The 15,984-nt window shown below is 32.8% G+C and overlaps 1 protein-coding gene and 1 non-coding gene across 4 annotated transcripts in view; one reads left to right on the forward strand and one right to left on the reverse strand.

Annotated features, from left to right (window-relative positions):
- Positions 1-15,984, reverse strand: part of ATM (Serine/Threonine-kinase ATM-like protein) — a 51,719-nt gene that overhangs the window by 1,697 nt on the left and 34,038 nt on the right. For all 3 annotated transcript variants that reach the window (XM_087123500.1, XM_087123499.1, XM_087123501.1), the window contains 31 exons: positions 15,846-15,969; positions 14,930-15,064; positions 13,768-13,875; positions 13,616-13,663; positions 13,424-13,528; positions 13,101-13,187; positions 12,523-12,837; positions 12,229-12,344; positions 11,214-11,280; positions 11,066-11,140; positions 10,115-10,231; positions 9,576-9,740; positions 9,404-9,502; positions 9,116-9,267; positions 8,753-8,954; positions 8,611-8,658; positions 7,867-7,950; positions 6,579-6,662; positions 6,391-6,471; positions 5,025-5,114; positions 4,886-4,948; positions 4,668-4,808; positions 4,521-4,577; positions 4,192-4,251; positions 3,420-3,514; positions 3,205-3,313; positions 2,092-2,181; positions 1,212-1,291; positions 1,058-1,136; positions 282-328; positions 88-187 (listed from right to left, as the gene is read on the reverse strand). In XM_087123500.1, coding sequence (XP_086979626.1) covers positions 88-187; positions 282-328; positions 1,058-1,136; positions 1,212-1,291; positions 2,092-2,181; positions 3,205-3,313; positions 3,420-3,514; positions 4,192-4,251; positions 4,521-4,577; positions 4,668-4,808; positions 4,886-4,948; positions 5,025-5,114; positions 6,391-6,471; positions 6,579-6,662; positions 7,867-7,950; positions 8,611-8,658; positions 8,753-8,954; positions 9,116-9,267; positions 9,404-9,502; positions 9,576-9,740; positions 10,115-10,231; positions 11,066-11,140; positions 11,214-11,280; positions 12,229-12,344; positions 12,523-12,837; positions 13,101-13,187; positions 13,424-13,528; positions 13,616-13,663; positions 13,768-13,875; positions 14,930-15,064; positions 15,846-15,969 — 3,223 coding nt within the window. The remainder of the gene's footprint in view (positions 1-87; positions 188-281; positions 329-1,057; positions 1,137-1,211; positions 1,292-2,091; positions 2,182-3,204; positions 3,314-3,419; positions 3,515-4,191; positions 4,252-4,520; positions 4,578-4,667; positions 4,809-4,885; positions 4,949-5,024; positions 5,115-6,390; positions 6,472-6,578; positions 6,663-7,866; positions 7,951-8,610; positions 8,659-8,752; positions 8,955-9,115; positions 9,268-9,403; positions 9,503-9,575; positions 9,741-10,114; positions 10,232-11,065; positions 11,141-11,213; positions 11,281-12,228; positions 12,345-12,522; positions 12,838-13,100; positions 13,188-13,423; positions 13,529-13,615; positions 13,664-13,767; positions 13,876-14,929; positions 15,065-15,845; positions 15,970-15,984) is intronic.
- On the forward strand, positions 4,319-4,391 carry TRNAK-UUU (transfer RNA lysine (anticodon UUU)). Its single transcript has one exon. It is a non-coding gene; the product is annotated as a tRNA-Lys (tRNA).

Raw genomic sequence — 15,984 nt, forward strand, 5'->3', positions numbered from 1 at the left:
TTTTGCGTTTTCTCTGTTGGGTTGGTTCTTTCTTTATATAAGAAAACCTGGCTTTTAAATACTAATCATGTCAGAGCAATTGCTCACCATTGAACTAGCAGCCACACTTCGAGTGTAAGCAAGCCTCTTCTCAAACCAATCAGCTGGTTGTAAGAACCTCTCCAGAAAAAAGTAATGCATGGCGGGCCTGTATGAGTTATATCAGTTTCAAATATCGGATAAAATGCAGCATCCACGGTTTCTAGTCATTAAAAAAAAAAAAAAAAAAAAAAAAATCAAACCTGAAATTCTCAGAAACTTCCTGAAATGCTTTACGCTTGTCTTTCTCCTAATAGAACATGGAATCAATTTTAGGATAAAAATAGACTCTAATTAATAGTCTAAAAATAAACATCTAAATGCATCTTAAACCTCAAAGACTGGGATATATGTGATCCAAACAATACCACTGATTATTACAAAAAAAAAAAAAAAAAAAAAAAAAAGGCATATGAAATTTTTTTTTGTGAAAATGATTACGATTTAGCTTTACCGTGGACAATTTTGAGATGAAATCCCTTCAAATGGAACGAGAACTCCGATCCAATTTTTTCTTTTTTTTTTTTTGTTCTTTTTTTCTCTCTTCTCCTAATAGAAGAATTAGATGAAAATAAAGAAGTAACAAAATAGAGATCATCTCCAGTATAGACCGAGACAAATCAAATCAACGTTTTGTTACTTTAGAGTTGATTGCATCATAGCACAGGGTGTTTTTGAACAATCCTTAATCTAGAAAAAAAAGAATGTTAATGTGGTAGATGTGTAGTATTCACAGGGCCGCTAACCACCTTAGTCACCTTTGTCATTATGGGGTTTTACAAGGAAGTAATTAATTAGAGCAGAACAATGTCTAAACACATCTGAAGATTACCTATGCAATGATGTTCAACACTAGGAGTTTTTGTCACTTAAAGATCGTAGAACGAGGACAGAGAACATACAGCAGAATAAAAATATTAAAGAGAAAATGAGATGAGTGCTATGACATAAATAAAAGGAACAAGCATAGAGTACTTGCTTTTGCCATGTAATCTCTGCATTCAAGAAATGACCAATCTCCTATTCTGTAGCGACCATGAGCTCCTCCATTTCTGGTGCTGAAAAGTTTTGAGGATCTAATTACTTAAAGAACCAATCCCACGAATGAGTAAACACCACTGGAATTTACTAACCTCCCGATAAGATATTCTCCCAGAGGAATAGTTCCATCCACCCATTCAAGAACACCAGCACTTGGAGTAAAGGGAACGACCTAATTGATAAATAAAATTAATAAAAAATTATTGGATTATTTACATGTTGAAGAAAATATATTACACTTCTATATGATTCCACATTGCACATTTTCACAACAAATTCAAAATTTTGTGAGATCAATTTACTATTATGTTAACATAGTTGAAAGTAACAAAGAAACATAGCCTATTGGCAAGTTACAATCCATTGTTCATCTAGGCAGATAAAACAAAGCTAATTTTGTCCATTTGAGCATAGTTAAGCTAATTAAGACATTGTATCATTGACTAAATGTCAGAAGTTTGAATCCCAACTCTCCTGTGTTGTTGAACTCAGAAAAAGAAAAAAATCTTTAATGAGGTGGGATTAAAAAAGACACATTGGGCAGATGATAAGCAAAATCAATTATACAATTTAAATGTCACACTCCCAAATCTAAACTTGGAGTCTTAATGAAAACATTCTTCCACCTTGACATGTAATAAGATCTAAGATTGTGCTAAACATTGGGCACTTGGAGATATGAGCAGATGGACACGGAAATGGCCAGAACGGAAAAGATGCCAATATAATATAAGATGACTCATATGCCAATTTGAGTAGTCGGGTTGCTAAAAGGTCAATTTCAATGAAAGAAAAGTAAGAATCTAAAGCATAAGAGTTTAAGACATAACATTTCAAACCAATTAATTATATGAGAGAAAAAGAACGGAAATAGTTATATATATATATATATATATATATATATAAGTTTTTTACTTATAATTAAACTTCTATGCCAAAAGGAATTTCAACTTCATCTTTTTAGAGGGATACCTTGTATGTCCGTATTCCTAGTCTCCGTCTTTTTGTGTCTCGATGATTCTGCAGAAACGTGTTAACTAATCCAAAAAATTGTTCCATAACCTGCAAATGATCAAAAGTTTTTGACTTCCATGGCAAGACATTTATGCCCAAACACATACATAAATACACCTGATAAAAAATTTAATTAATTTAATTTTTAAAATTTTCCCTTCTTTCCTTTTTTTTTCTTTTTTTCCTCTTTTAGATAAAAAAAAACTTTCATGGAAAGAAAAAAAAGGAAAAGTAACCTAACAAAAGAATACACAGGTAACAATACAAAAGATAAAAAGAGTATACGAGTGACTTAACGCTTTATCTTAGGCATTGATGTAACCATTAGACATATATAATTCGATTCGTTAAATGCTTTTTGATTGCTTTTCTTCCATTCATGATTTTATGTGCTTATTGCTTATAATCTTTTGGCTATAGATTATTTGAATAATTGGTACAAGTTTATGCTTGATAAAAGATGATTTAGACTAGAATTTAATTGCATTGTTGAAAGTTGTTTCGACATGTCAATGATTACGATTCCTTTAGAGGTTGCAAAGAGAAGAATTCTTAAATTCTTGTATATTATTAAAAGCTAAATACAGATGTCAGTTTTATAATCTTACATGAGTTACATGCAAGTCCATTATTTCATATTTGACATACGATTTATTTGCATGATCAATGTTCATTGTTTAATATGGTTGAGTCATTGGTCTCTTGAGTGAAGTCAATTTCCTAAGATATTCTCTCCAGATTTATTTCCATATTTTATTTTCAATTAATCTTAGATTCCATCATTCGATTTCTTTCTCTAAATAAAATTGGGTGATTGTATTTGTGATATTTAAGTTAGTACCCCAATTCTGAGGGTGATACTCGTACACTAAATCATGATCTGTATACAATGTAATTAAGCAAAAGAAGCTTGTAAACACTCAAAGCATGAAAATTAGTTCAGAAACTACCACCATGGAATATGCAGAGTTAAATTTTTCTAATTTTACTCAGTTCAGAAATTATCAGCGTGTAATATGCCAGGTTTATGTTTTTAATAAAATTTTATGAAAATGTGGGTTAAATTCTTACAGCATCCTGTCGCAAATCATCATTTCCTGATTTTGCAAGTTGCCGGTATATGTGGCCATCAGAACCTTCACATTCAATCACTTTTGGAGCGTTTATGCCATTCATTATCCTGCATAATTTTTTTTTAAAAATTACTCGATGAATTTTTCCAGATACCACAAAGAACTTCTAAACTAAAACTAGGTCTTAAGAAGGAAAGAATAACAAACACATACTTGATGGTATCAGCCAAGCCTTTAAAATATGGAAAGGAGCCTTCCTGATACTGACAACTTCTGTCAACTGGAAAGGTAGCCGTCACGACAGGTACCTGATAGCAAAATACAAGGTGGAAGAGAAGTTAAAACATTCTACCATGAAGAAAACAAGATAATGACCTTTAATTTATATACACAGATGTCAAAGAAGAAAAAATATGGACGTTCCCAGGTGCTTTCCAAAGATGAGAACATTAGTTCATTAGATAACTCATTTTTTTTTTTTTTTCATTTCAAGAATACAAGACATCAATTTATGAATTGGAAATTAATTTTGATGCCATAACATAGAACTGGATTCATCATTACAGCCTCAAAGGAAAGAATTGCTATTTCATGATTCTTCATTCAATACCAAATTTAGGAAATGAAAAACAATATTTATACTTGACTCTTTCCTCAAGGAAAGACTTGGTCTTACCGGGCAAATTGAGTTATCGATGTGGAATTTCCGGCTATCATGTTACCAAAATTCACAGCCAATTTCTTGGAAATAAAAAATATATAAAAACAAATGTATAGAGAACAGGCAAGGCCTGAATGTCTTCAAATAGATCAAAATTTACCAGATAAACTATATTAAATAAAATCTCTCTGATTTCCAGGAAAAATAATTAGATTACTGATACGATCAAAGAACATTCCTTTAAACATGCATCTTGAATCATGAATTGAATTACGAATATTAACCAAAAACCCTAACCTAATAAATGGAGAGAGAAAAACCTACAAGTTCCAGTGGCCGAAGACTACGCAGTTCTCTTGGAAGTATCATCCTTTTATTAGTATCCTGCCGTGCAATTTGGGGAAAAAAAACAATCAAACTTTCACAAAAAGTCGAAGATAATATTACACTAGTTCGTCTAGCTTAGTTGGTAAAGCGCAAGGCTTTTAACCTTGTGGTCGTAGGTTTGAGCCCCACGGTGGGTGAATTTTAAAAAGTCGAAGATAATATTGAAAATTTTAAAAAGTCGAAGATAATATTGAAAAGAAAACTAACTAGGACTTTTTATCCCAGGGTGGAAAGAAACATAATTGCAAATTCTTTTCACGACTGACCTCTCTCCTTGTCTCCAATTCTGCAAGCTTGATATAAATTTCCACCATTTGCTTGACCTATGTTAGTAGGTTTAGTTTATATATGCATACACGTGAAATTTCAACATAACCATATATTAAAGAACAAATCAAAGTTTTATGAAATACTTGTTTAATCAGAGCTCCATGGTAGGATGTTAACTCCTTTAATAGATATTCCGCTGCAAGTTTTTTGTCCATATCCACAATAAATGAGTTTCTGCTGCGTTGTTTATCTTTGACACGATCACCGTTTGCCAGAGCAAGAAGCTGCAAAAATCAGTTGAAAAAAATGTCTAAAAAGCAAAGTGAAAGTATAACATTGACAGAAAAATTTAGTCAAATACCTGATGTATTGTGTGGTACGGATGGTCTATAGCCATTTTTTTCACGAGAGAAACCAACGCTACCTGCACAATTGGAAGGTCTCGTCAAAATAAACCCATACATCAAATGCCAATAGAAACTTACTACTGCCTTAAGAACCTGAAAATTATTTGTGCCTTGACCATCCTTCGAGCAGCCCATTCTTGAAGCAATCTGGTAAACTAGAGGAATAAATTTATACGATTGAACCTACAAGATTTTAAAATTATATTAGACACTTATTTTCTTTTCTTAAAATATGACATGAATTTTTTTAACAAGAAACAAAACTTTTCATCAGTGTTTGACCAGTTAAAAAGAGTACAAAAGTGCCAACTCTACAAAGTATAGACAGAAAAATAAAAGGAAACAAACGAAAATTAAAATAACAGTAGAAAAAGTCCTACAAAAATGGCTTCCAGTTTGAAACTTTGAACAAATATCAGAGAATGAATAGCCTTAAAAGACTTGAGATAAAGAACACCACGAGAAGCTTTGATGTTGATGAGTTCGAAACAATCTTTTTAATCAAGGAGCTATCTTCAAGATCTTTGGTTTCCTTCAAACCAAATATTCGAGGGGCCGTTTGTTCAGAGGGGATGCAAGATTTCCATGAAATGGGCATTTGGATTACTACGTTTGTTTTGCAGAAATATAGTAACACCTAGGTATTTTGAGATGCTCAGACATCTTAGGATGCCTATAAAGAAGGCATCTAACTAATTTTGGATGTCCTTTTGAATCATGGGTTTTTAAGATTCCCATACCTCTAGTGACATTTAGCCCTTCATTTTTTTTATACGATCTGCTTTCATCATTTTTCTTTATTTCACATTTAATTTTGTATTTAGTAATAAATTAATGTATTTATGCACAAATAAACAATCCTATGTAATTAATTATATTTATATTTTACATTTAACTATATTGAATATTTTATAAAAGTCTGAAACTGATATTAATTAATTTGTTCCCCAAAATAACAAATAAGATTAGTATAAACTAAATTGATATAAAAATAAAACATTAAAATTAATAAATATAAAATATATAAATTTAAATTGTACTAAACTAACATGTAGGTTACCTAGAGATTAGTAAGGGCATTATTGGTATAACAAATAATATTAAGACATTCTCATACACAAATCTTGCAAAACACACAGTTTTCAAATATCCTCATACATTCTTATAAATTATTCTTTATAAACAGACACAATTATAAAAACTCCAAACATCTAAAGATTCAGTTATCTAGATTCCCAACAAACAAACAAACAAACAAAACAGCCCATAAGAGAATTGCCATTCATGCATTGTTCCAAAGGATTTTTGCTTTTGATGGGAAAAAAGGGTATGACATTAGTTAAATTCTCAACATAACAAGAAAAACTTTTTTTAATTAGTTGCAGCTTATGTGTCAGCAATTGTGCTCCGCATAAAAACAACGTGAAAAGTATACTGAACAAAAAAATTGTTGACATACCTCAGCAATTGTGCTTCGCATGTTATTTATGACATTTTGCCTAGAAGAAAGACTGAACCATAGTGAAACTAGCCGAAACACCTGGAACCAGTGTATCTCATTAACGGAGAAAATTGACCAATCATCAGAAAACTTCAGTTAGCCTATTGACTTTGCCTTGAATGGAGAACTGGACAATTAGTACATACCACTCTCACGTCATATTTGTCTCCAACCTCCAAGCATCGTTTATATCCTTCTAATGCTAGGCTAAGAAAATTGTCTCGGTCATCCTGATACATAAATTGCAGGAAATAAACAGCAGCCTTTGATGAAGTTGCATGTAAAAACAAAGAGTCTAAAGCTCCATAGAAACATGAAGACGTGAAGCATGGATTCTATTTTGGATACATGTCCTGAGTCTGCAACATGCCCCTTGACACTTTTACTATACATAGAAAGGCTTGACCCTCCGATTACATAGCAAACTACTGCTTAATCTACTCTAAGAGGCTCATCAGCCATTTAGTGTCCCAAGATGAGTGTCAATATTGCATTAGTGTATAATTTATTTCAATTTTAGCAGTAACGGATGGGCTGGACATGCTGATATGAACGAATAAATGAGCATGAGCAAAAAAAGTTAAAAAATACTAAATATAGAAACATTAGATAAAAGATAAAACAATTATTGGTCACTTAGATAAACAATATTTCGTTTACAAAAAGAAGAAACGGTCCCCAAACTGTATGAAATCTTTAACACATTCCTTTGATCTTCTCAACTCCCTGGGTGGTTTGGTGGAGTCCCCTTAAAAGTTTTTGTTGGCCTTAAAAGTTTTCAGTGGACTGTTTTTGGTTTTTGTGTGGTTTCTCAAGCTCTTCCATGCTCTAGTGTTTGGTTTTATTTTTTCTTTTTTAGTTTAGGTGGTTTGGTGGTGTTCTTAGGCTCTGGTTGTTTAGTCTTTTTTGTGTTTATCATCTATTTTTGCCATTTCCTTTGGTGTCTTCTTCGGATTTTCGTTTTTGTTCTTCTTTCAGGTTGCTTACTTTGTCCAGGTTGATATCCTTGAGCATTAGTCTTGTAGTATTTACTCGATGAAAAGTTTCATTTTTTATTAAAAAAATATTTTAACACATACAAACACACACACACACACACATACATACATACATATATATATATATATATATATATATATATATATATATATATATGTTGTCAATAGATATAAAGAGAGTAATAATGACAATTTTTGGAATGCTTAATGTATTTCATGTCTACAAATATTGAATTATCAGTTAAAATATTTGTCCTTGTCCATGCTCCAAAAATGGACAAAAGCACAAATCAACATACCTGCAATTTGAAAATTGTACAACAGGTTTCTGATTGCATTAGAGTAATATTTCAGATGGTCAAATCACAAATTGAACGTAAAGTATGAAAGCAAAGCTTAACTAGAATACTTTTCAACAATGGAGAGTCAAAAATACCTGCAATTTGTCGGCCTCTTCCCGGTCCATGGAAAGTTGTTTTTGTAATTCTTGTATTTTTACTGTTAAATCAGTCTTCTCACCCTATATCAAAGTGCAGATAAAAAAGGAATAAAATAGTTGTATTCAGATAGTATATAAAAAAAGAAAAAGAAGGAAATACATGGTCTTATAATATTAGGTAAAAATCCCAATGCATGAAAAATAAAATAAAATGAACAATAAATTGTTACAGCTAACATAAATATTTTCCACTAATATATATTGAGAACAAACCAATAAAGGTAATATATCTCCTCATATATATACAACAATATAAAGTTAAAATGTTTAGTACCTTGAGGTTAGTTTGATAATAATTTATTTTTTAGTTTCTACTTTTAAATATTACTGGTTTTCTATTCTGATTTTTTAAATCTTCGTATAACTTGAAAAAAGAATGTTTCCCAACATCTATTTTTCACTGATGAAATTTGACAGAGATTCAAGTATATTTTAAAAAGTGATAACTAAAAACACTTCAAGTTTTTATTTAGGATTTCTTGACAAGACTTTATAGAAACAAAATTATTATGAAAGAAGGCTTCCCACCCCAACGCCCAAAAAATAGAAAAAGCCAAACTTTGATGGTCATCGTGTTAATACTATTTACTGACTGCACAAAGTGAAATGACTAAATAACACAAAATGTAATATAGTCGGGTGGGCAAATAGTTTTGAGAAGGAGAAAAACAAGAGATGAACCTTTGTTGAACTTTTCAGTCGTCGAATGAGTGCTTCCAACTCCATTGTCTGTATGGTCATAAGATATTGGTTCAAAATGATAATTAATTGTTCATTACAAATCCCCTTGACGTTTGATTCCATACTTTTCTTGAGTTAGTACCTTATGCTTCCTCAAACGCATTGCTGCTTGCCATTCATTAGAGTTGAGCCTTTCCTCGTAACTCCTAAACAAAGCATCTGCATAGTGTGCAAGATGAAAATGAGTCTGGCTCTGTCTCCCAACCGACTTCTTATTTAGGGACTCTTGACCTTCAGCAAGGGAAACTGCAGGTTTTAGGTACTTCTCTAAAATAGTTCTTGAACTGCATTTGGGGCCAGACACACAAATAGCTACAGTTAAAAACAGATAATAGTATAAAAGGTTTCACCAGTTTCTTGTCACCAAAATAAAATAAAACAAGACAAAATATATCAAGACAATTGAAAGATAGGACTTCCTTCATTCATGGACAAAATATATTACTTGCTTGATCTAGTATCAGCCAGCCACTTTCCAACCAAGCGTAATACATCTGAAGCTTCCTCGTTGGGTTGGAAGTGTTGTGAAACATATTCTGCAAGGCTAATTGCCATTGAATGCCGACCTTGGGCACGCAACAGCTTTGCTTCTTCAAGCTGCCAGTGCAAACGACAAATTGCATAATTTTCTAATATTGGATCAGGTGAAAAGAAAACCACCATCACTTTTGAGTTTTGTGCACACGGTTGAACAGAATATTTTACATTCACAAGAGGAATAAAAGTTGTATACCATTCCAAGCCAATACAATGGTGAATTCTCTTCTTCTTCTCGAAGACAGAGAGACTTCAACTCATGTAAGGCAGCAGCCGCTTGAGAATACCTAGATCCCTGAAAATTAGAAGACTAGAAATCAGAAAATTGAACTAAGCTGCAGCTTCCAGATGGTATTGTATTCATGTACCTTGCGAAGGGTGGAAGCAGACTGCAAGAGATGTTGCACCATACATTCCTTACACCTCAAAATCTGAAGTAGAACTCGACGAAATGCTATAAAAGGTTCTAACAAATCCATATGTAGCTGAGTCTTTTTCAGAATGCAGCTCCAATCAGAATTCAGCAATGATAACTAGATCAATAGTTAAACCTTATCAAACAACAATCCTCAATTTTTGATAGGTATCTTGAGATGCGAACAAAAAGTTTATATGAATAAAATAGAGGTTAACATTCCTCAATTAAACATACGCTGAACCATCATACTTATGTCAGGCAATGGCATTTTGTATATGAATAAAATAGAGGTTAACATTCATTTTGTCAGGGAGATTTGAATAATTAGATGACAGGATCAGTTGAGCAATTCAAACAATTTGGGGTTATAGTCTAGTTGATGAACAAAGAACGGGTACTACCCCTCCGATACATATACAATTTTGCCTCCTAACTCTAAAATGCAAAACACAAGATTACCCTAACTTTGGCCATAATTTACAACATTACCTGGTCCATTGTAGGAATTACATGATCTGAGAACACTTTCGGCTTCCCAGGAAAAAAATTTGAATCTTCAGAATCTGTCCAACGTAAGCCCCATGCCACACCAAGATGGTGATAGATCTGCATTGGTAAACAGAAATGGGACAAAATCTTATACTTTTCCTTTCTGTTTACTGTTTTCCATTAAGAGCAGTCCATTAAAAAATGGGTTAGAAGGCTTGTTTTACATATTTTATCTTATATCTCCAGTCGATTAATAATGATAGTTCAGACACATGAGTTTGACAAGCATAGAGATATCTAGAAGGCAGTAATCATTCAATGAAATGGCAGGAATTAGTGACTTCTATAACTCCCTCCTTCCACCACGAAGAAAAAGAGAGAAATCAAAATTGGAAAAAAAAACTTCAGTTCCAGTTGGGTTTTAATGCTTTTAGAAGTCTCAATGAGGTCAATATGGTTTTTAATGTTTCAACTTGGCCCTTATAATTTGGTTATACCACTCGTCCCTACAATTTTTACCCAGAAACTCACTTAATTTTCTCTGGTTTTTACTCAAATTACCCTAATATAAGAAGCTAAACCAAATTAAGAAAACACACTTATTACAATGTAAATAGAAAATTTGCCACATATTCGATTGGGTAACTACAAGAATAATTTGCGATCAAACCATAGGGATCAAATTGAAATTAAATCCAAATCATAATAACTAAATTGTGACTAAATTGAAAATCAGACCCAACTAAAAGGACTAATTTGACAAAAAAGAAAACATGCAAAAATTCATTCAATGTGCTGTAAAGCATGATGGGAAATCGTTAAAAGCTAATATCTGGTGAGAGTGAAACACTCAAACCAAGAAAATCACTTGTTCTCCTAGTTCTGGGAATTGACGGGATGGTGCATCCTCCAGGACCATTTATCCCATGAAGCAAGATAAAAGTTACCCACCTGGAGCTTAATTATGGTTGAATATATATATTCGGTGCTCTCTTCACTTGCATGAGTTAGGGACCACACTAACTCCTGCAATATATTATGAGTGAGTAAACATATACATCTGAGCTCGGACAATGCAGATAAAAGAGACAAATATTACCTGCTTTGAATCTTTGAATCTTCTGTAAAATTCATCAAAGTCTCCTTCTTGCAATGCCCGCAAACAACTAATATTTTAGAATGCAGAACCCAGAAAATTTGTGTCAGTGCTAGATACAAAATAAACTGCTATTATTAGGAAAAATTGACCACAGTTTTGATAAATCTTTCTTGCGATTTATTAAGGGTGGGATTGTGAAGTTTGGGTTAATTAGACCATGTTCGGGCTGTGTGGCAAATGCGAGTAGAAATTCTGGTTTGTATTGGGTATTCATAATTAGGAGAAGGAATGATTGTAGAAAGAATGATTTCATTAAACTTGAGTTTGTATGTGCTGTAGAATATAACTTTGGATCGTACAAAGGAATGATTTCCTTAACTAATTTAGATAATCAATACATTCATCATTTGACATATCAAGAACAAAACTACAAATTAAATTTAGAATAATAAAAATATCATAATATTTACTCATGAAAGTAGCAAGTAATATTTTCTAAATGAAAAAAAAAAAAAGAAAGATATATTTTTTCATACAATTGACGAGAAATATTTTTCTGAACAATAATTTTACTGAATAATTATTTAAATTATTCATGCAATTGCTTTTTAAATATTTACCACTGTAATGTGAGAGAGTGCAAAATCTATTTGATCACTCTTTCGATTTGTGGCACATAATGTACAGATTGATGATAGAGAGTGTGCAAGGGCTTGTAGGGTTATGAAATGCAACAAGAGTGGGAAAATATAATGAAAACCAAGTGAGAAGGGAAACTGATACGAGTACAAAGGATAGCAAACCAAAAATTAGTAAAAACGTACAACACTTCTGAAACAAATTGGGACGAAAGTTGTGGGGTTGGACAGCAGCCTTGCTATGCCGTGAAAAACAATTGTTTCAGTGTATAATATAAGCTAGGTTTCATGGGAACTTAAGTGGAAAAAAGAGCCTAATGATAAGAGACTAAAAAATGAGTTGGTAGTTTTGCAACTTTGGCTTTTGCATCAAGTACCTATGCAGGTTTTCGTTGAAATGAATATTCTTGATCTGATAACTCGATGAACCAGAATCAGGTCCTGCATAAAGCAAGGAGAAATCCCAGTTTCCCGCACGCCAGGCAGCTTCATACTATACCCATAAAATCACACAACAGTCAGCATAATTAAATTATACAATTATGGATACGTAATGAACAATGAAAAAAGCTGATCATCTAACAACACTTCGTCGTGTTTATGATATAATGACACAGAGTTATAACCAAACAAAACACAAGGAAAAAAATGTTGGGAGTTAGAAGGTAAACCTGCAGTTCCATGAACTCTAAATCATGTTGAACATGGTCATCCCGGAATGTTAGTCCTTGGCAATACAAATCCAGCACGTGTGCACAACCAGTTTTCTGCAGAGATCTAATAACACCCTTATAAGGTTTCCAATGTCCTGACGCATCTTCCAAGGTAGAAATTGATTGATGATGTTTTGGTTGCTTCTCCATAGAAATGTTTTTAACAACAACATTCTCTTGAAGCATGGAATCTGATCGTACTTGCAAGTCATAATATTCTAGGGCCTTGCTCCAGTTTCCCTCGTGCTCAAAGGTGATGATTTGTGACGTCAACTTTAATAGTCACCATTATACAAGCAGATAAAGAGAAATGAGGATATTATTCAAAATAATAACTTGCTTTTGTTTGAGTCTACGTATGTTCATCAATTTGGGATTGGAATGCTGAATTTTCAATGGCTTAACAAATGGAGGAGGAAATGAAAGAGCTTGTAATATGAATATCTTGCAACAGGTTGATACAGGTAATTACTAGAAGCATAATAGCAACCTCTACATGATTAACTCGAGCTACTAGCAAATATATGCTAGCTCACCTTGTGAGAGCGTATAATTCCATACAAGCTGTCGGGTTCGTTAATTTGAGTGACCGCAGAGACGAGGATTTCAATATGACGTGGTAGCTGATGCATGAAAGAGACAGAGATATATAGCAATTAGACTAACAAGTTTCTTTGATCACATCGGAAAACAATGCAGAATATTATTGGCACTCTTTAATGATTCTAGAGACTCCTATTTATTGATTACTTCACAATTAACAAATAGTTATGAACTTGTTATATTATTTACAGCCCGAGGGAAAACCATGCACCAATAAACCAAAAAAGTACAAGTGCACTTTTTGAGCACAACTCACCGTTTCAACAAAAGAAAAATCTGGGTTCCCCAGGGTAAGGCATCCAAAATGCTCTTCACACCAATGCTCAACGTACATAACCGAGGTAAAGTATGAACCAGAATACTACAAAACAAAACTGAATATAAGAAAAACTGGCATATGGATACTATATACTTAACATTAAGGAGAAAATATTGATATTGAACTAACAATTGCAGCTTTAGCAACAATGAGGTAGTCAATGGAAAGCCAATAAACCTGCAAAAGCAAATAACATGTCAGATAAAAAGATTTTCTTTGGTAAACTATGCTAGTTAATCAATGGCTGATCCTTATTCATAGATATGACATGTGAATCATACTTTGTCCCAGGAGAATGGTGACATCACAGAAGCATTTGATGCAGCCACTGGATCTCTAAGACTTTTAGACATACGGGATCTAGTGCTCTTACTTGATGCCTTAGAAGACTGAAGGAGAAGGAGCAAAGAGGCACTATTTGCTTTAGAAGTAACAAATAAAATCAAAGAATCAACACTCAAAAAGTTGCTAAAAATGAAGACTCATAATACACACACTAAAGACCAACGTTTGTTATTTCAAACCATGTACAATAACTAGAATCAAAAGGCATTATTAATTTTAGATAAGAAACAATTTTGGCAAGGAAAAAGGCCATAAGAAAAAGGGAATTACAGAAAGTCCCTCCAATTGTTAGAAATCACAAAAGGTCAAATTTACAAAAAAAGAGAAAAAGAAAAATTTTAGTAGGATAATGTTGAGACTACAAAAACAATGTGTAACCAGTGTATCACTGTAAAGACAACACCCACCCTCTTCCTCAAGACATGGTAACCAACTTCATTAGCTGCAAAGATGGAACCAATGATTTTTTTTTTTTTTTTCTTTTTTCTTTTTTGTTTCCCACAAAGGCATGCTACAAAAGTAGATGATAGAGGGAAGCACCATATATTCAATTTGCTAGTACCTTTGACTAGAATCTTATATCAGGTAGTATTCGAGCTAATGGGTCTGAAGCTAGTAAATGAAGTAGAATGCCTCTCTCTAAGGAATGAGGCAAATAGAAGCATCATTTATTAGCTTTAACGATGAACTTCTTAAAAGAAATCATGAAATACCCTTACAATATTAAGATTCGTTCTTGATGCAATCAAGAAAGAGAAATTTCCCTCTTGGATTCGTTTAAGGCCAGCATGAAAACATTGATTTTATTCAACTTTACATCCAATTTCTTGGTTGCAGATGTGAAATGGCATCAGAAGCATTCTTCAACAAAAGAACAGGAAACATCTCATGTATTTCTAGGTACGATAAATTTTCATGTAGATACGTCTACGGCATTACTTTTATGTTTCAACCAGGAACATCTCAGCTAACATATCATCCATAAACTAGCATAATTTTATATTAACAAGAAACAAACTTTTTACTTATGGATACAAAAGATCGAAAAATATTCAAGGATACAAAATCCCGAAGATTCAATATAGGACTATAACTAACCTTAGTAATATCTTTCCTCAAAGATACTACAGATTGTACCATTACATGACATAGCCGAAGTTCATTGAGGGTATTCAGAAGTACTTTAATTGACTTGATCAACTTGTTTGATTCTACAAATATGTGTTCTTGTACCTGCAAATTAATCACAGTTAACAAACGTGAAGCAAAGCACCTGGTACCATTGCAGGGTTAAGTGACCCCAATGCATTCATTGTTCTCTTCCACCAAATATAGAATCCATTTCAGGTTTTTTTTTTATTTTTTTTATTTTGTAAATAAAACAAATCCAATTATGTAACTGACAGAAAGATCCAAATCAATCGGCAAGCACTATTAACTTGAGGAAGGGATCATGCCCTCAAGGTTCAACCTATGGTGTTCTCTGTGTAAAGAGCATGGAGGACCTTAGGAAGGTGCCTATGCTTTATCTTTTCATATTCTTCTTTAAAGTAAACTTTTTCTGGTCTAAGCAATTTCAGTAATTAAGCAAAATTATTGACAAAGTGCTTGATGACAGCATCAAAATTCTTCACTCGTTCAGTGACATTATTGATTACAAAATAGATGCAAGACTCCAAGCCCCCAATTAAGGGAAAGGGTTGAGAGTAACTTGACAACATGAAACATAAATTTCAAGGTCAAGAAACAAATAGAATTTCTCAAAATTCACTGAATCCCAACTGCCTAGTGGAGTTCCATCTACTGTTCTGCTATTCTGTTTTCCAGAGAGTTGAATATCCAAGTAAGAAAAAATATCAACACGTGAAAGACACGCAAAGAATATGTATGAAAAGCAGTAAATTTACTTAAGTATGACAAAACCTAAAAAGAAAATTTAAAAAAAAAAAAAAACGCAAAGAAACAAAGAAGAATATAACGCCAATGCTCTCATTATAAATACTCAATGCATTACCTGCAGTGAGATTACTTTGTGAAGATCAATATCCATATCTTTTCTTCCAGCTAGATTGACTACAACACTCGGTAAGAGAAGCTCAGCAATCTCAGCTTTTACCAACACAATATCTAGACATAATCTGAAAACAGAGAAT

The sequence above is a fragment of the Cucurbita pepo genome, chromosome 4 (assembly GCF_057944985.1).
Source record: "Cucurbita pepo subsp. pepo isolate OVF chromosome 4, ASM5794498v1, whole genome shotgun sequence".
NCBI classification, from domain to species: domain Eukaryota; kingdom Viridiplantae; phylum Streptophyta; class Magnoliopsida; order Cucurbitales; family Cucurbitaceae; genus Cucurbita; species Cucurbita pepo.